The sequence below is a fragment of the Oncorhynchus keta genome, chromosome 30 (assembly GCF_023373465.1).
Source record: "Oncorhynchus keta strain PuntledgeMale-10-30-2019 chromosome 30, Oket_V2, whole genome shotgun sequence".
NCBI classification, from domain to species: domain Eukaryota; kingdom Metazoa; phylum Chordata; class Actinopteri; order Salmoniformes; family Salmonidae; genus Oncorhynchus; species Oncorhynchus keta.
The window spans coordinates 54,717,660-54,737,512 of NC_068450.1; the positions used below are offsets into that span (position 1 = coordinate 54,717,660).

At 45.4% G+C, this 19,853-nt stretch overlaps 1 protein-coding gene across 5 annotated transcripts in view; it reads left to right on the forward strand.

Annotated features, from left to right (window-relative positions):
* LOC118363750 (cyclin-dependent kinase 15-like) overlaps window positions 1-14,415 on the forward strand; it is a 38,579-nt gene extending 24,164 nt beyond the window's left edge. For 3 of the 5 annotated variants that reach the window (XM_052488588.1, XM_052488590.1, XM_052488587.1), the window contains 10 exons: window positions 202-305; window positions 1,638-1,717; window positions 1,917-2,074; window positions 2,268-2,391; window positions 4,655-4,775; window positions 5,747-5,840; window positions 6,161-6,224; window positions 10,178-10,226; window positions 11,494-11,636; window positions 13,225-14,415. In XM_052488588.1, coding sequence (XP_052344548.1) covers window positions 202-305; window positions 1,638-1,717; window positions 1,917-2,074; window positions 2,268-2,391; window positions 4,655-4,775; window positions 5,747-5,840; window positions 6,161-6,224; window positions 10,178-10,226; window positions 11,494-11,636; window positions 13,225-13,340 — 1,053 coding nt within the window. In that variant the 3' untranslated portion in view covers window positions 13,341-14,415. The remainder of the gene's footprint in view (window positions 1-201; window positions 306-1,637; window positions 1,718-1,916; window positions 2,075-2,267; window positions 2,392-4,654; window positions 4,776-5,746; window positions 5,841-6,160; window positions 6,225-10,177; window positions 10,227-11,493; window positions 11,637-13,224) is intronic. The other 2 variants (XM_052488589.1, XR_008087643.1) reach the window with 2 other exon arrangements.
* Window positions 14,416-19,853: the final 5,438 nt, after the last annotated feature.

Sequence of the window (19,853 nt, forward strand, 5' to 3'; positions counted from 1 at the left end):
CTGTATGATTTACTATGGTGTGTGACAATGACTTTAGGATTTGGCAAGATAGTACAAACAGATCTGGGATCAGGCTTGGTGAGGTAGGTGGCACCTGGTTATATCTGTAATGTACCTGCAGTTACCGCACTCTGTCAATATGAAGATGTACTGTAAATGTTCGAGGTCGGCACCTTACCCCACCTAACACACGCGTGTCAGTCCTCACAGAAAACAGGCCTACAGTTTGGCACAGCCAACTCCTACCTGAACCTGGAGAAGATAGGGGAGGGGACATACGCTACAGTCTACAAGGGAATCAGCCGGTCAGTATCAATCAATCAATCAGTTGTCATCAAGTGTTTATGCAGTAACCCGACCTTGACCCCGAAGAGCAAGCGGAATCTGAAGTCAGTACAGGTGCTATAAGTTGTAAGACATTACCACAACTCAACACTGATCAACAGCTCAATAATTACGTCACCCACCCTGACAACGTCCAATAGGTCAGTGTAGTCATTCGTCTATGACACATCTTTTATACTATCCCTACAAACTAAACCGCTATGTCAGCTGGTATTGATTTGACTGACCCTATTTGCCCCCTGTGCTGATGGTTTGACGAAGGACAAGGTCGTTTTTTTGTGTGAGCGTCTATTGGACGGTTCTACGCTAACGAGCAAAGAGCATATAAAGCCTCTCACAGTGGTTTCACTTCATACGGTCAAACAGCACACAGTCGAGGCTGCCAGAGGTCACGTCACAGATAGAACAGGTATTTCACCGGATTTCACCAAATATGGTAGTGAGAGGAAGCCCAGTGGCCGGCAGTGGGAGAAGATGGAACGAGATGGATTTTGGCCGACAATTAAACGATTGATCTCAATGCAGTTTATGGTTCCCAAAAGTATAATCTGTTACGAATAGAGTGAGACTAAGTTTTGTAGACTTTACCCTTGTTTAGAAGGCAAATGTAGTTATTTAGTTATTGCACACGCACACTTCACAGAGTAGGCTTTCCCTAACGGAAATATGCAAATGTGTGCTAGAACGTGACAATAGGATCTCGCAAGCTTGTGCTTGGCTCTGCCCACCCATTTGAAACGACAGGCTGTGTGTCTGTCTTGCTTCAGTTATACAAATCGTTGGTGACGTTATGCTAGTGTTCAGGACAGAGAGCTTTATTAACTCATTAAGTCAGACTTCAGAAGAGCAGGCAGAGAGCTTTATTAACTCATTAAGTCAGACTTCAGAAGAGCAGGCAGAGAGCTTTATTAATTCATTAAGTCAGACTTCAGAAGACCAGGCAGAGAATTTTATTAACTCATTAAGTCAGACTCCAGAAGATCAGGCAGAGAGCTTTATTAACTCATCAAGTCAGACTTCAGAAGAGCAGGCAGAGAGCTGCCAAAAGCCACAGCTGCACTAAGATAAGAGTTTTTTTGGTCAGGTAGGAGATGTGATTTGATTGGTTGGCAGCAATGCAGAAATGGAGGGCGAGGTTCGATTGTGTTTTTCTTGACATTTAATGAGGTCCTGAATTGTACCTCTCCGTTATAAATGATAATAGATTACTGTATTTGCCTGTATCCTCTCTTACCATAACTGAGCCGTGGGATGTTCACCTTCTCTGTTACTCTCCTCTACTCTGCCCTCAGGATAAACGGGCACCTGGTGGCCTTGAAGGTGATCCGTATGAAGACGGAAGAAGGCGTACCATTCACTGCCATCCGAGAGGGTGAGAGCTTTTCCAGGAGGCACATGCTGTACATGCGAAACAGGATTGATACTTCGACGTCTCAGAGCACCCACACAGGAAATGAACTGAAGTCAAGTCATGTTAGCTTTAGCATGTTAAGGAGAATTGCAGGCGCTTTTCGAATTCCATTTCCACTGTGAGCAAAGTGAATTAGTATTCGCTCTTTGTCTCTGTCCAGCCTCCCTCCTGAAAGGCCTGAAACACGCCAACATTGTCCTGCTCCATGACATCATCCACACCAAAGAGGCACTGACATTTGTCTTTGAGTACGTACAAACAGACTTGGCTGAGTATATGACGCAGCACCCAGGAGGCCTGCATTCCTGCAATGTCAGGGTAAGTTCAATATTTTGATCAACAGAACCTCAACAAATACCATACCTTTTCCCTCTCACCCGAAAATCTGTCCTCTGCTCTTTCAGTTGTTTTAATTGTTCACCATTGACCATACTCTTCCTGTCTGTCTGTCTGTCTGTCTGTCTGTCTGTCTGTCTGTCTGTCTGTCTGTCTGTCTGTGTGTGTCCATCAGATCTTCATGTTCCAGCTGCTGCGGGGTCTGTCCTACATCCACGGTCGGAGGATCCTGCATCGGGACCTCAAACCCCAGAACCTGCTCATCAGCTACCTGGGGGAGCTCAAACTGGCCGACTTCGGTAAACCAAACCCTAGCTTCATGTCCACATTCTGGTTCAACCCTAACCTCAACCCTAATCCTAGTTTCATGTCCACACCCCGACTCAACACTAACCCTCAACCACAACCCTAACCCAAGCTTCATGTCCACATCCCGGTTCTACCCTAACCCTAGCTTCATATCCACATCCCGGTTCAAACCTAACCCTGACCCTAGCCTCAACCACAACCCTAACCCTAGCATCATATAGCGTCTGCTAAATGACTTAAATGTAAATGTAAATCCCGGTTAATTACTCTAAATAATGCCACTTTAATAAGGTTTACATATCTTACATTGCACATATCATATGTACAGTTGAAGTGTACATACACTTAGGTTGGGGTCATTTAAACTAGTTTTTCAACCACTCCACAAATTTCTTGTTATCCAACTATAGTTTTGGAAAGTCGGTTAGGACATCTACTTTGTGTATGACACAAGTCATTTTTCCAACAATTGTTTACAGACAGATTATTTAACTTATAATTCACTGTATCACAATTCCAGTGGGTCAGACGTTTACATACACTAAGTTGACTGTGCCTTTAAACAGATTGGAAAATTCCAGACAATGATGTCATGGCTTTAGATGCTTTTGATAGGCTAATTGACATAATTTGTGTCAATTGGAGGTGTACCTGTGGATGTATTTCAAGGTCTACCTTCAAACTCAGTGCCTTTGCTTGACATCATGGGAAAATCAAAAGAAATCAGCCAAGACCTCAGAAAAAAAATTGTAGACCTCCACAGGTCTGGTTCATCCATGGGAGCAATTTCCAAACGCCTGAAGGTACCACGTTCATCTGTACAAACAATAGTACGCAAGTATAAACACCATGGGACCACGCAGCCATCATATCGCTCAGGAAGGAGTTCTGTCTCCTAGATATGAACGTACTTTGGTGCAATCCCAGAGCAAAGGACCTTGGACCTTGGACCATGTGAAGATGCTGGCGGAAACAGGTACAAAAGTATCTATATCCACAGTAAAACTGAGTCCTATATCGACATAACCTGAAAGGCTGGTCAGCAAGGAAGAAGCCACTGCTCCAAATCGCCATAAAAAAGCCAGACTACGGTTTGCAACTGCACATGGGGACAAATATCGTACTTTTTGGAGAAATGTCCTCTGGTCTGATGAAACAAAAATAGAACTGTTTGGCCATAATGACCATCGTTATGTTTGGAGGAAAAAGGGGGATGCTTGCAAGCTGAAAAACACCATCCCAACCGTGAAGCATGGGGGTGGCAGCATCATGTTGTGGGGGTGCTTTGCTGCAGGAGGGACTGGTGCACTTCACAAAATATATGCCACCATGAGGAAAGAAAATTCTGTGGATATATTGAAGCAACATCTCAAAACATCAGTCAGGAAGTTGAAGCTTGGTCACAAATGGGTCTTCCAAATGGACAATTACCCCAAGCATACTTCCAAAGTTGTAGCAAAATGGCTTAAGGACAACAAAGTCAAGGTATTGGAGTGGCCATCACAAAGCCCTGACCTCAATCCTATAGAAAATTTGTGGGCAGAACTGAAAAAGCAGGTGCGAGCAAGGAGGCCTACAATTCTGACTCAGTTACACCAGCTCTATCAGGAGGAATGGGCCAAAATTCACCCAACTTATTGTGGGAAGCTTGTGGAAGGCTACCCGAAACATTTGACCCAAGTTAAACAATTGAAAGGCAATGCTACCAAATACTAATTGAGTGTATTTAAACTTCTGACCCACTGGGAATGTGGTGAAAGAAATAATGCTGAATAAATAATTCTCTCTGCTATTATTCTGACATTTGACATTCTTAAAATAAAGTGGTGATCTTAACTGACCTAAGACAGGGAATTTTTACTTGGATTAAATGTCAGGAATTGTGAAAAACTGAGTTTAAATGTATTTGGCTAAGGTGTATGCAAACTTCCGACTTCGACTGTATATACTGTGTTTTATACCATCTACTGCACCTTGCCTATGCCGCTCAGCCATCGCTCATCCATATACTTTCATGTACATATTCTCACTCACCCCTTTAGATTTGTGTGTATTGGGTAGTTGTTGGGGAATTGTTAGATTACTTGTTAGATATTACTGCACTGTCGGAACTAGAAGCACAAGCATTTCGCTACACTCACATGAACATCTGCTAACCATGTGTATGTGACAAATAACATTTGATATGATATGTGTGTTATATGTGTTATTGTATTCATGTTATAACTATATGGTTCCGTCTGTGTCCACTAGGGCTGGCCCGGTCCAAGTCCATCCCGTGCCAGACCTATTCGTCTGAGGTGGTGACTCTGTGGTACCGGCCTCCTGATGTCCTCCTGGGTTCCACTGATTACTCCACTGCTCTGGACATCTGGTGAGTGGACTGGACATATTTGGACATACAATATCCCATATTTGGACAGGGTCTGAACATCCTCCATAAACAACCACCCTGCAGGCAAGGTTGCAATAACGTCATTTCAATCAGCTTTTTCCCACTGGTCAGCCAGATCTGAACCCACCAGCATTGAACCAGATCAACACCAGAATACCACTGGACCGTGTCCATACTGTTCTAGAGACTGTATAACTACTTAGACCACTGTATCATGGCTCTTTCAAGACAACTGGGAACTCTGGGGGGGGGGACAAGGTCAAATCATGACGTCATTTTTCCTAATCGGAGCTGTTTTTTTTCTTCAGAGTTCCCAGTTACCTTGAACGCACTGAAGTCGGAGATTTCCTAGTTCTCAGTTGTTTTGAACGCGGCATCAGTGGTGGTTTAAGAGTAGCTGCCACTAGTGTTGCCACCAGTACTCTCCTGCAGAGTGAGTTACCTCAGGTTGGCTCAGAGAATGTTGCGTGTTCAGAAGAGTTTAACCTCTTGGCCTTTGTCTAATGATGTTTTGGTGCCATACTGAAAAACAAACGTTTAGAGTTGCTCTCCTAAGCAAAATATTATTTCCCCCCAGAGTTAAAATAATTTTGTACTAATGAATAGCATAAGCGTTGGTATAAACCATCCTGTGCATTAATGTTAATGATATCTGGGCAGGTTTCTACTTGACCTTTCCAAAAAGAAAAGATTGGGACCACATGTTGTTTAAGGTCTTTGAATACAAAGAGAAATGTACCAAAAGGGTTAGTATTTTAACAGCAATAATCAAATGGGTTGGGCATAACCTAGGTATTTGGTTTCGTGCTGTATATTTCGGAAGGTTTTCATATTTTTTACCAAGGACACATAATTGTGCCGATTATGAAGTACTGAAGAAAGATGTCCCGTCCTTCTCTGTCTTTTCACTGATTACTAAATGACTCCCTCCAACCTGTGTTGTCTTCCAGGGGAGCTGGATGCATCTTCATTGAGATGCTCCAGGGGACGCCAGCCTTTCCAGGGGTGGCAGACGTCTTTGAGCAGCTGCAGAACGTATGGACTGTGAGTAGGATCCCCCTTTCACTCTTTTCAATGGTATCATCCTCTCTCCACTCTTAGGGGGAAAAAAAGGTGCTATCTAGATGCTTAACGGGTTCTTTGGCTGTTCCCTTTGGAGAAACATTTTTGGTTCCAGGTAGAACCGTTCTACAGCGGGTTCTTCGTGGAACCCCAAAAAGGTTCTACCTGGAACCCAAGTGTTTTCTTATGGGGACAGACGAAGAACCCCTTTGGAAGCCTTTTTTCTAAGAGTGTTAGATCCATAAAAACTAGTAGAGATGGCGGTTGACGGCTCACTCTGGACCCTTTTTGTCTGTCTCCAGGTCGTAGGGGTCCCGACTGAGGAGACGTGGCCAGGAGTGAACGAGCTGCCCAACTTCAGACCAGGTCAGAACCTCTTCATCCCTTTCATCCCCCTCCTCCTCCCTCATGACCATTACAATAATCCAATCTATGTGCTGCTGAGAAAATACAGTCATTCCCATTGGGTCACAGAAAGGTCAGGGAGGGATTAGTTTGGGATTCGTCTGGGTAATCTACACACTTAATAAAGCTCGACATAAACCACAGCAGACGAGACTCATGGTTTGCTGTGTGGCTCATCCCTAACCACTAGGGGGTAGAAGAAGTCAACGAGATACATTTTTGTTGGGGTTGTATGGGACTGTGGGCCTGTTGGTCTTTTGTACTACTTTTGCTTTCCAGACTCGTGGCATTTAAGACGGCTGTGGGAAGAGAGTATTTCAGCTCTTTCTAATGCACTGTGGTTTAAGAGAGTTGAGATGCATGGCGTGAGGCCGACAAACACACCTGCGAGAGGAGTCCGTGTGAAGGCTATGTGTGGGAGTTAACTCTGTCATCATTCTGAGAGAGAATGATGTCAGGAACGAGAAAGACCTTGAAATGGACCTCCAGACGGTGTGGTTTTGGACAGAGCTCTACTCCTCTGACTCGCCTATGCTGATCTCTCACTTTCACCTTGTAAACCACGATCAATGACACCATACCCAGATGTGTGTACTTGCCAGTCTTTTATACTCTTCCATCCAACCCTGAGATTTAAACCTCATGCTGAGTTGAACCTGAGTCAGCCTGTCTTCCCACTCTTCCAGTAATGGGCTACAAAGGGAGTTCGGGGGTGACATGTTTCACAGCTGACTGTGTGTGTGTGTTTAACTATAAACTATAAACTATACAAGAATAGTAAACAAACAAACATTTGTCCAACTGGGGACATTTTGTTAGTCCCCACAAGTTAAAATGCTATTCCTTTTGGTTTTTAGGGTTAAGGTTAGAATTAGTGTTAGGGTCAGGAGCTAGGGTTATGGTTAAGGTTACATTTTGGGGTTAAGATTAGGTTTTGGCATTACGGTTGGGGTTAGGGGTTAGGGAAATTAGCATTTTGAAGGACTGAATTGTGTGTCTCCACAAGGTTAGTTATACAAGACTGTGTGTGTGTGTGTTGCGCTGCAGAAAATATGGGCTACTCTTTGTCTTTGCTAATTCCTCCTCTACAAGACCCATAGGAATTCAAAACCTCAGACTGTTAAGTCTTAAAGTTCCTCAGCAAACATGAATAAATAAACATAAGATTCATAAATGCTGAATAAATGCATAGATGAATCTCCAAACTACACAGTGGGTCCTGTCTGCGCTGCCCCATGCAGTTCAATAAGGGCTCTGACATTGGTTGGGGGCGACGAGATGCTGAGAGAAGATGGGCTAGTAGAAAGGTCTGGAAGTCAAAAAGAGAGAACGTTCTGTATAAAATATGTGTAAAGCAAACAGAGCGGTGAGGCTGGGAGATGAGAAGACAGACAAGTCAGGCAGATGCTTGCGCACACTAAAGTATGTGAGTGGAGTAGAGCGGAGCGAGGAGCAGAGCGCAATTTTGCTCCGGTAGCGCTCATTTCACGAGCTCGGGGCATGCCCGTCCCAGCATGCATTTGTAGTCTGCGTGTGTGCTGCTATAGCCCTTTGCTTTAGCTACTGTCATGGAATTCCCTAAATATGTTCATAAAGACACTGATAAAACACACAGGTGCTAAATCAAGGTGACGTACAAAGATGAGGATGAAGAGCAAGTGCGATGATTTAGTGTCCACAACTAAAGAATCCTTGTGGAATCTGAAAAGACACATATCCCAAAAGCATGCTATGTGCACCTGCTAAATGAAAGGAAATAGGTGGGTAGAACTAAGTGTGTCATCGTGGCAAAGCATGTATAAACTTAAACGTTTTGTTCATTTTCGTTCTAATATCTATACAATCATTGATTTTGGCCCAATGGGCCTGGCATATTCCCACATTCAAGGAGCTTCCGTTTTCATTGAGTTATTTTGCCTAAAAAAACTTTAGGCCTACCTATAGAAAAACAAAACACAACTCAGAATCTCTGACCAACCTGGCAAGAAGGGCCAAAGGGGTGTTTAGCATCCATAACTGTTCTGCAAGTGTGAGGAGGATATTAGTTGTCTGCTGCTGACTGGCTCTCCAGGCACCATCACTCATGTTTCTGAAAAATGAATTCCTTAAATGCTTTCATTTTTCTGTTGAATTTGTATTTCATTCTAAGTAAGTCGCAGCCTATATGCACAATATATACATTATAATGGTTTAATACAATGACATGTGGTTGAAATACTGAGCCCTTTATGTCTCTACCAGCCTATTGTGTCACACTCACAAATGATTCACAATGTATTTCTTTGTAGGCTATAGCTTTGAAATAATATAAATAATATAGCCTAAGTAATTCATTTCCGTTCCTTCTTACGCTTCCTGTCTGTCTCCTGACCTATTTAGAGTGTTTATATGACATTCTTACATTCACCTTTTCATGTTTATTCAAAATGGTTTTCATTCAAATCCATATGGTTTGGTTTCAATACTTAAAATCCAATTGGTAGTTCCAGGTAGCCACGGAAATAGATGGGTGTTGGTTAAATTGGGATTTGAATGAATGGAGCGAATTTGGCAGTTTGATCTCCCCTGTGAGCCCGGAGCGGTTTTTAGCTGAGCAGTATGGAAGCACATGGAGAGCCGGGAACAGTGTGCAAGCACCAACTCCAGAGATGAGCGGGACTTTCAACCGCTCAACTCCGCTCACATGCTCTGGTACACACACACACACACACACACACACACACACACACACACACACACACACACACACACGCACGCACACACACACACACACGCATGCACACACACACACGCATGCACACACACACACACACGCATGCACACGCACACACGCATGCACACGCACACACACGCATGCACACGCACACACGCATGCACACGCATGCACACGCACACACGCATGCACACGCACACACACACATGCACACGCACACACACGCATGCACACACACACACACACGCGCACGCACGCACGCACACACAGGCAGGAGGGTGAGCCAGACAGCTTTGTCTGCCTTGTCTGTGTGGGGGTGGGGGGCGCAATCTGGGCATGAGGAATGGCTGGACTTAGAACCTCTGTGTCTGACAGAGCGAGTGCAGGCGTGTGCACATGCACGTTACTGTGGTGTTTTAGGACACCCATGTTGGTTGTCCTTGTGTGGGCATGACCCTAGGTATCTTCTCCTCTCCCCATCCCCCCTCTCTCCCTCCTGGCTAGCTCCCTACCTGGCCCCCTGACTGCTGCTGGCACCACTGGGCCTCTCCAGATGTGGGAGCTGAATGGACCAATAGATAAAGGCCTGGGCGGCTTTCAGCAGGGCAGAGCGGGTGGCCAGCACAGAACAGGGAGAGGCCAAGAAGGGAAGAGGGAAAATATTGGGAAAATATTCCTTCAGTGACCTGACTGGCCAGGGGAAAGTGATAGCTAGCCTAAAATATAGAGAATGCTTGTCTAAAAATGTATGTTTGTTTATGCTCCGTTGCACCCTGCAGGAGAGACTGAGCGTATACATTTTTAAAATCTTTTTTTGAAGTGATTTTATTTCAAACAAGTTCAATCTCCACGGTTCACTATTAATTCATCATGGAGCATCGGGGCTGTCCAAAGCACCGGCTAATCAACCGTTAAAACACTCTCATTAAAACTCTACGCCAGGGCCCAGAAACCACAAATTGCGATCAGTAGTGCCAAAGCATGTTTCACTTAGTCTCCCCTCCAGGATACCCGAGCTTGTAGCATGAATCATCAAAGAGAACAAGGCCTACTTTTACCGTAAGTTTACACAGACATTCGTTGTTGTTGTTGTTGTGGGCTGACCACCTCCCTGTTCCATCGTGCATATGCCTTTGCAGCCATAGTTGCAGGCCAAACATTTCCTAACTAACCTGCTCGTGCTGCTCTCCTCTTCCTACAGAGTCGTTTCAACCATGTCAGCCCCAGCAATTCAGGAATGTTTGGAAAAGGTACGGTGAAAACAGTTTGCTCAGTGTTCTGTCAGTACTATGAGTTTGGGAATGTGTTTAACATGTCTTGCAGATCTGTTTAACTCGTGCAGGTTCGTCTAATGTATCTCAGCAACCTGCAAATGTGAACATTTGCTACAAATATTATTCTGCTCCAGCATATAAGTGACTGTAGAGGTAGAGTTTGGACACATGTGTACATAGTGTAAGGTACGGAACTACCCCATTTTGGACAGCCGTGTGTGTGTGTTTGCCCATTCCATTGCCTCCGGCTAGGGAGGGGGGGGCAGCAGAGGTGGGCAGTTAGCCCTGTGGTAACAGGAGATTCTTTGTCTGGCCAGGCGTGTCTCCTCCCCTCCCCCCGCCTTCCTCCCCCTTCCTACCATCATGGTGACATCTGACCCAACACAGCTCTGCTCCTGTACCAGCCCACAGGGGGGGCCAGACACACACACACACACACTCACACAGGCACATACACACACGTGCACACACACACAGTCGGGTTATGGGAGAGAGAGGATGTCTGGAGTAGTCTCTGACTCGCTGTCATAACAAATATGAGACCCACTCAACAGTCTATAGCACACTAATGCAGTCTTGTCTGAAAAAAAATCACTCTGAAATAGGAAAACACATTACTAGGAATATGGATCTAATGGATTTAAATGAGAGACAGTGAGGAAGGGAGAGAGAGAGAGAGTTTGAGCGAGACTCAGGGGAGTTATGGTGTGATTTTTAATGCAGGTCTTTTCAAGACTGATGAATGGGAGTCGGTCTCTCCCCCGCCCATCTCCTCTCCCCACCCATCTCCCCCCTCTCTCTTGTTCTAGCCATGGATTTAATTAACTAGACCCCCTGTTGGGACCAAACGCTCTTCTCTCCAAATACATGGACACTGTCATAAAAACACACACAGAAATAGCAGATAATTACATTGTGAAATAAAAGTTGCTTCGGCAGGACAGCGAGGAGGCACACAAAGCAGGCAGGGGGGTACAGAGCTATGCACGCCAGTAGGGAAAATTGACTTGAATTAATGCAAATGACTGAGAAGTGTGGCTGGGTTGTTGTTATATGTCTAATGGCTGTGGATGTAAAATCATTTACATAAAGTATGTGAATCTATTGGGGGTTGTCCATCTCTGTGTGTGTGTGTGTGTGTGTGTGTGTGTGTGTGTGTGTGTGTGTGTGTGTGTGTGTGTGTGTGTGTGTGTGTGTGTGTGTGTGTGTCTCTTATAGTCAGTCCCCTCTGCTTCCCCCTCAGACTGTCCAAGTTGCCCTATAAGACAGAGGACCTGGCCCAGAAGATTCTGATCACCATCCCACGAGACCGCATCTCGGCCCAGGATGCACTGCAGCACCCCTATTTCAACACGCTACCGCCCCCCATCATGCAGCTACGAGACAGTGAGTGTGTGTGTGTCACTCCACATCAATGAAACACATAACATATCAATCTATCTATGCAATATGAATGTGTTTTTTTGTCACAGCAATGACAATCAAGTGATGCATAATGTTGTGTGTGTGTGTGTGTGTGTGTGTGTGTGTGTGTGTGTGTGTGTGTGTGTGTGTGTGTGTGTGTGTGTGTGTGTGTGTGTGTGTGTGTGTGTGTGTGTGTACACACATGTGGGAGACTAAGCATGTGTTTGTACGTGTGCGTGCGTATTCATGCGCATATACAGTATTTCCCTCCTCTGACACCCCCCATCAACATTCTCTGTTTCTCCCTGCCGGGGAGAGAGATTGACACTCCGTTGCACTAAACTCCAGTGCAGTTTGTCACTTAAACAGTCTACCCATCCGACGCATGATTAAAGACACAAGCTTCCTACTGTGAGCACAGATGGCTCCTTTGAAGAGATCAGACTGTCTCCACAGCTCTCGGGTGGCTAAATAGATATACATCAGGAAAGTGGATGTATAAGTAAGCAGAGTTGCATTTGAAGTCTCTCTCCACCTGTCTGTCTATCCCGCTGACAGTCTGCCTGGTTCGGTTTGAACATAGATGTGTTTTTCCAGGCCGTAGAAATAATATTCAGTGAACAGAAGAAGAGTACAGGGAGTACTAGGATAGATATTAGTGAAAATGTAGGAATGTATTAGATAGGAATAAAGCCTTAACCCCTAACCCGTACACTTACCCTAACCCAAAAACCTAACCTTAACCATAAACCTAACCCTAGCTCCTAACCCTAACCCAAAACTGAACACATTTGACCTCCCACCAACAAAATTTCCCCAGTTGATCAAATTTTAGTTTGTTTACTATCCCCACAAGTATAGTTAAACACACACACACACTCTGCTCTTTCGAGAATGAGCCATCATTACTGCTACTAGTCTGCATGGCATCCCAGACAGGGAGAATAGACAGTAGGGGAGAGACATCAATGAACAGAGCGGAGAAGGAGAATAGGGAGCGAGAGAGAGCAACTGAGAGAAAGAGAGCGAGAGAGAGCAACTAAGAAGTGAAAGAGCGTGGGGAGTGAAGGTTCTCTCCAGGAAGAACAAACTTATTTTAATGATGCCAAGGTCTTGGCAAGGCAGAAGGCCTAGAAACAGACCAGTAGTAATGAGTAGCCCTTCTACTTTCACACAATGTATCACAATATAACTGGAACCGAGGCGAGCAGCATCAAGTGTTGAGAAGAGAAGCCATTGTAGCTGTTAGGGATGGGGCTCTAGCTGGACTGTACACAACCACACCCAACACCAGGTGCCTATGAGAGGCCCCTTTGATCGCGTCCCAGCGAGTAGCCATTAAGTCTGGAAGGAGGGCGTGGTGGCGTTTTAGGCTCTAAGCTGTCTGAGCTGCCATGATCGGTATCTGTCAGACCAACTGCCCTACAAGGCTTCTCCGGGAGTTAGTGTGGGACATGTTTATCTTTTGGTTACTGTTAGTGAGGAACTTTTTCACCTGACTTTATAATGATGTGAAGCCGTAAGAGTTGCCTGACTCTCGCTCTCTCTCGCTCTCTCTGTACCCCCCCAGCTGTATCAGTCTTCAAGGTCCCCGGAGTGAGGCTGGAGACAGAGGTGAAGGATATCTTCAGTCCCAGTCTAAGGATCAGACCGTCCCAGCTGGTGCCCTTGGCTAAGTGCTGGTGATAATGGACCCCTAACCCACTGGGCTTGACCCCTAACCCCAGGCCCATAGCCCTGCCTGCAGGCTAGACCACCATCTGATCAAGATGGAGAGGCATGAGGTCCTCCACCAATCTCTGCTCTTGACTCCACCCAGCATTCCTCAGTCACAGTTCCCATGTTTTTTTAATTTTTTTAAATTTTTATTTTACCTTCATTTAACCAGGCAAGTCAGTTAAGAACAAATTCTTATTTTCAATGACGGCCTAGGAACAGTGGGTTAACTGCCTGTTCAGGGGCAGAACGACAGATTTGAACCTTGTCAGCTCGGGGGTTTGAACTTGCAACCTTCCGGTTACTAGTCTAGCGCTCTAACCTGCCGCCCCATGTTGTAAGAAGACAGGAGAGAAGAGGGAGGTTTTGAATGGTACCTGGTATATCACATATTAGATGATGTCAGAAGTACTGTATGCACTGTATATACTCTCTATCTGAGACCCGGTGTCTGTTGTTGGTGGCAACGGAAAGCTAGGCAATGTCTAAGAGAACTGTCAGGAAGCTCAGAACAGCTTAACATCTTCCTTCTGCTGAACCACCTCCTCCTGCGTCCTCCCTCTCCTTCTCCTTCTCCTTCTCCTTCTCCTTCTCCTTCTCAGAGCGTCTCCCTGGACTCACTATGCTCTCTCTGCCTCCTCCTAAATCTACACTGAGATTCAATGATGACTAAGGGTTTGTTTTGCAGATGACTGTTTTATTTTGTACTGCCAAAACATGCATATATTATATACCTCTTATATTAATCAGGTCCTTGTGAACCATGATTGTTCTTTTGCACAGCATGTGGGTGGGTATCCCTACGACAGAACGACTGTGACGGTTGTGTGTACACTGTAACTCATGTCGTATTGTACCGTGAAACTGCCTCCTCGACACCCCACATAGCGTATTTTTCGGCAATCTTGTGATGTCCACTCTTCAATTGTCCTACACTTGGGTGCAGGTTTGCCTTTAAAATGTGTGTGTGTGTGTGTGTGTGTGTGTGTGTTTCGTGAAAATGAGTGAAGGAGTGTGTGAGTCAATAAATGTTGCAGTAATGATATGTGTGTGTTATTTTCTGATACATATACATGTAGAACTGCCTGCAGGTCTACCTATCATATGTCATTTGTTGTCTTCTCAAACACGCTACACTATGTATATAAAAGTACACGGACACCCCTTCAAATGAGTGGGTTCGGCTATTTCAGGTGTCTAAAATCGAGCACAAAGCCATGCAATCTCCAAAAACAAACATTGGCAGCAGAATGGCCTTACTGAATAGCTCGGTGACTTTCAACGTGGCACCGTCATAGGATGCCACCTTTCCAATAAATCAGTCAAATTTCTGCCCTGATAGAGCTGTCAACTGTAAATGTTGTTATTGGGAAGTGGAAATGTCTAGGAGCAACAACGGCTCAGCCACGCAGTGGTAGGCCACACAAGCTCACAGAACGGGACCGCCGAGTGCTGAAGCACGTAGAAATCTTCTGTCCTCAGTTGCAAAACTCAATGCCGAGTTCCAACCTGCCTCTGGAAGCAGCGTCAGCACAATAACTGTTCGTCAGGGGAGCTTCATGAAATGGGTTTCCATGGCCGAGCAATGAAGGGGAATCTTAAAGCTGCAGCATACAATTACATTCTAGGCGATTCTGTGCTTCCAACTTTGTGGCAACAGTTTGGAGAAAGGCCTTTCCTGTTTCAGCATGACAATGTCCCTGTACTCAAAGCGAGGTCCATGCAGAAATGGTTTGTTGAGATTGGTGTGGAAGAACTTGACTGGCTTGCACAGAGCCCTGACCTCAACACCATCGAACACCTTTGGGATGAATTGGAATGCCGACTGCAAGCCAGCCCTAATCGCCCAGCATCAGCGACCGACTTCACTAATGCTCGTGACTGAATGGAAGCAAGTCCCCGCAGCAATGTTCCAACATTGAGTGGAAAGCCTTCCCAGTAGAGTGGATTTTGGAATGAGATGTTCGTATAGCAGGTGTCCACATACTTTTGGCCATGTGGTGTATATTGTTGTAAATGGCTTTTGTCCTTCCTGCCATCCTCCCCTTTTCTCTCATGAACTTAGAAAGTCTTCTGTTGCATGGCAACCGTGCTGTTTTGTGAAGTGACTACATTCCTAGGAGGCTCCTCCAGTCGTACCGACTCCGTCCATTATCGTCCCACGGACCATCTCTCCTCGAAGACTGCAAGTCTGGACCTCCTGAAGACTGGCTGCTGCAGGGCCTCAGCTGGTATGTAATCTACCACTACACCATGTTTTAACTCTAGTATACTGTAAAACAAACTGAAGACACAGGACTGGGCTGGCACAAGACGGAATGTGTGTGTGCATCTTTGTGTGTGTGTGAGAGAGATAGAGGGGGGAGAGAAAGGTGTGGGCGTGCGTTGTGTGTTCGCGTGCGTCGTGTGTGTGTGTGCACATCTGTGTGTGTGTGAGACATAGAGGAAGGGCATAGAGAAAGGTGTGCGTGTGTGCGTGTGTGGGGCTAAATGTTGCGTAACCGTGTAAAATAAGACATGTCCAGGTGATGAACAACTCTGACTTCCTTTTCTGTCATAATGTCATTTCACAACACTATCCCCACTGGCTGGCTCTCATGTACAGTATTAGCTTTCATACTTAATGAATAGACACCAGGTCACCGCAGAGGGAGAGAAGGAGAGCAAGGGAAGAGGAAATTGAGTAGAAATATGGGGCAATGTTATGTATACTTACAGAGTCTCTGTGAGAAGCAAGAGAGTTCCAGTCTCACATGTCCTGCGTTAACTCCCTAGTCTGAGGGTTAAGGAGTAGGGTGAAGTTACCCTTAGGGCCTAGATGCTGATCTTGGGTCCGTTTTGCATTTTCCCCCACTAATGGCTATGGTTAGGATTGGGGGAGGGGGAGCTAATCCTACATCTGTACTTAAGGGACCTTCACCCCCGAGCGAGGGTTTACCCTAAATGAAGTTGTTCTCTCCCATCATCTGTGGGCAGTGTATCTGTTGGCCACTAGGGGACACTGCAAGCTATGCATGTTGTCCCCTTGAGACCGCACTGGTACACAGGTGGTTGTTATGCTGAGAGTTTTATTGAGAAGTTCACGCACGCACGCATGCACACACACACACACACACACACACACACACACACACACACGCACGCACGCACAGATGGAGAGGGTACATTGTGTTTATTTGAGCAGAAACTTATCCAAATGGGAGTGTTGCTTTGCCAGTTCACGAGGAGATGTGACAAGCACAGGGGACCAAGGTGCCAAACCCCCGGCTGGGGCACATGACACCTAGCTAGCTTGTCATCACTCTGTGCCATGAAGCCTATAGTATTTTTGAGCCAGCTCTCGCTCAGTTTACAGCCAACAATGACAAAATGGTCCTAGAACTACAACAAAGACCGAGAATCGAACAGCCAACCGTGACTGTGAGGTAAGACTCCTATTCAAACAAGCTGTTCTCCAGAATGGGTGTGTGTGTGTGTGTTACCGTGTAACATAAACGTTGTCTAACAAACTAATGTGATTTACTATGCTTAGTGAGCCACCACTAACTGACATGTCCCTAACTGATGATTGACAGCTGCTTCGTACATTCAACAGCCCCTAATCCACCTCACACCATCAGCCTCCTTTTGAAGGCCAGACAATGTAATGGGATGCTCCATGCCCACACACCATCTTCCCCCCTGACAAACATCCTATGAGTATTCCAAAGGTGTCCAATCCTTCAACTTCCCTACTCAAACACCTTCACATTTGGCCCGTTTAAGTCGCCCGCTGGCTGAGGTGTCACTAGGCATTGGGGGACCTCCACACTCACACAGTACTAGACTGGGTCCAACTAGTCAGGCTAAAGCAATACGAACCCGGACAACTGTAGAGGAAGGGCCTGGGATGGTGAACTTGAACCCTGGCTGCCTCACTCAGTAACAGTTGCTTGCTTAGCACATGTGACTTCCAGGAGTGTGTGTGAACGGTCCTGTGGGCAGCGGTGAGAGGGACCATATGCTCTGGGTCTGGGAGCGGAGGTCTGGTCCCACAGCGTGGTCAAGCCCTCACAGCATCCACACTGACCCCCTCTCCACAGGGCCAGACTCCCCCCCCCAGCACCACAACCTTTCCCTCCTCGCCGCCTTGCCAGCTATCAACCACTGGGCTATAGATAAATGGTCTCTCACTGGCTTATGCCCCCCCCACTCAATCGCTGTCTTGTCTATCTTCTCATTTGCTCTACTGCTTCGTCTTTACACCCACCTCTCTTCCATTATCGAAACTCTTTCTCATTGTATTTTGTGTATTTATCATGCATCAGTTGTAACTGAGTAGTTTAGCTTGTATTACACAAGCTGATCATCTCATTTTTTCCCCCCAGAAGGAGACATGCCTGTCTTCCATCCCTGCCAGATGTCCATAAAATCACACACAGTGTTACACAACTAGAGGAATAAGGGATTGAGGTGTGTGTGTTTTTAGGAATTCCAGGGGCCTCCACATTTGAAATCAGATCTGCAGAGAGACAGAGAGTGCAGTATGAGGGAGGTCGAGAAGCAGAGTGCAGTATGAGGGAGGTCGAGAAGCAGAGTGCAGTATGAGATATCCAGGGAGGACAGGAAAGGCAGGAAAGGAAGACTGCAGGAAGACGCTGGAGGAGGCAAGTGTTTTTACAGGCACAGACAAAGGAGATAGAGGAGATAGAGGAGATAGAGGAGATAGAGCGTTTCCTTACAAACGCCGTCAGAGAATGTAAGGAAACTGAAAGGCAGGAGTCGCTCTTCCATTTTTGCACTCTGTTTCCCTGATGGGAAATACCATGGGCGTGTCTGAAATTGCACCCTATTCCCTATGTAGTGCACAGATGTTGACCAGAGCCCATAGCGTCAAGAGAAGTGGACTATAGGGTGCCATTTTGAAGACTGAAGTCTTACAATGATAACAATGATGTGCTCATTGCAATATAATAAACCCATTACAAAGCTTACCTTATTGTAAAGTGTTGTCTAACTGAGTTCTGTGTGATAATATTTATGATCCTCTACAGTAATTCATCCTAGCATCTTTAATTTAATGAGAGAGCTTAGGGATAGATTGAAATGTACGGGGGGAGGGGCTGGTCCAACTCTAGGTGTGCTGAAGAAATGCATCCGCCCCAACATTAAAAGATTTTCACATGACCCTCCCACTGTACTGTAAAATAAATTGAACACCCCCCAATATAATTAAATAATATGAATGTTTACGACCGAAAATAACAATAACTGTAGCGACCCTGTGTTTATGAACGTGGATGTCGACCTTGCCAGTTTTTGTGGCACAATTTATGCCAAGCAGGGCTACGAGTCAGAAGGTTGAGGGTTCGCCGACCAGCTCAGTCTCCCTTCCTGTTTAATTACACCAGGATCAGAGCCAGATTTTCATCATTTTGATACCATTATTACCATATTTTTTATTATATAAAATATATGCAACACATTTTCCACCAAAAGGTCTCTGTGCCAATGCACCACACAACCAATAAACAAAGCGTACCAACTTCGGGCACTTCAACATCATGGTTTGCGTTTTCAACACCACCATGAATAGACTATGTCAGTCTGGACAAACAGAACATACATGCCTCCCTACCTTGTAGGCTTACCCAGTACCAAGGGCTTGGCTTGACAATCTCTGAATGTCATTAAACGTTTTGATGTTTTGTAACAGATGTCTCTTTCTATCCATCAAATGGCCGCTGCACAGTTTGGATTGATTGCTTTGATTGTTCAGTACAAAAAAATAAATATATACACAAAGATTTTTAAAAGCGACTGGGATTGCACAATAAAGTCAAATACATTCTCAACCTCCAGATGAGTATGACGGGGGAGTTTGGGTACAATTCTTACAAGCTTGTTTGGCTGGTAGCTTATTCTTTAGATGTTTGGAGCTGCTGGTGAACTGTGATGTGCAGGCAAAATCAAACGTGACACTGGCCTAGCGCACTTGCCAGAGTCTTTAGGGTGTCTATAGCTAGGTTTCCATTCAACTGGCAACAGGTTTTCATGTGGATATTCAAAAAATCAGCATTAAAATAATGTGCCATTTCAGAGTTTCTTTTAGAAAAAGTTAGCGCTGGACAACATGACCGGAAAGATTTTAATTGACCATTTGCGTAACGGACATCCATATGCAATCAGATCCGACCTGGCGCAGCCTGCGCCACCAATAAACGAGGGATATTGGCCAAATGAGCCACATGTACGTATCCTTAAAAGATAAGCGGGATGTTGTTAGATTATAGGAGTAAGTCTTCCTCAACTCATGTTCAAATGTCGGTGTCAGTTGGAGCGCCGGGGCGCACTGCCTTCATATCATAGACCTGCAGCAGCTAAAGCTTAATAATAGCCACACCACACCAAACCTTCACAAATGTTTCTAAACTTTATTATCACTGTAAAAAAAAAACACCCCTCCACAAAGCAAAAAGTACAAGTTTGACAACCCTCCTTTTA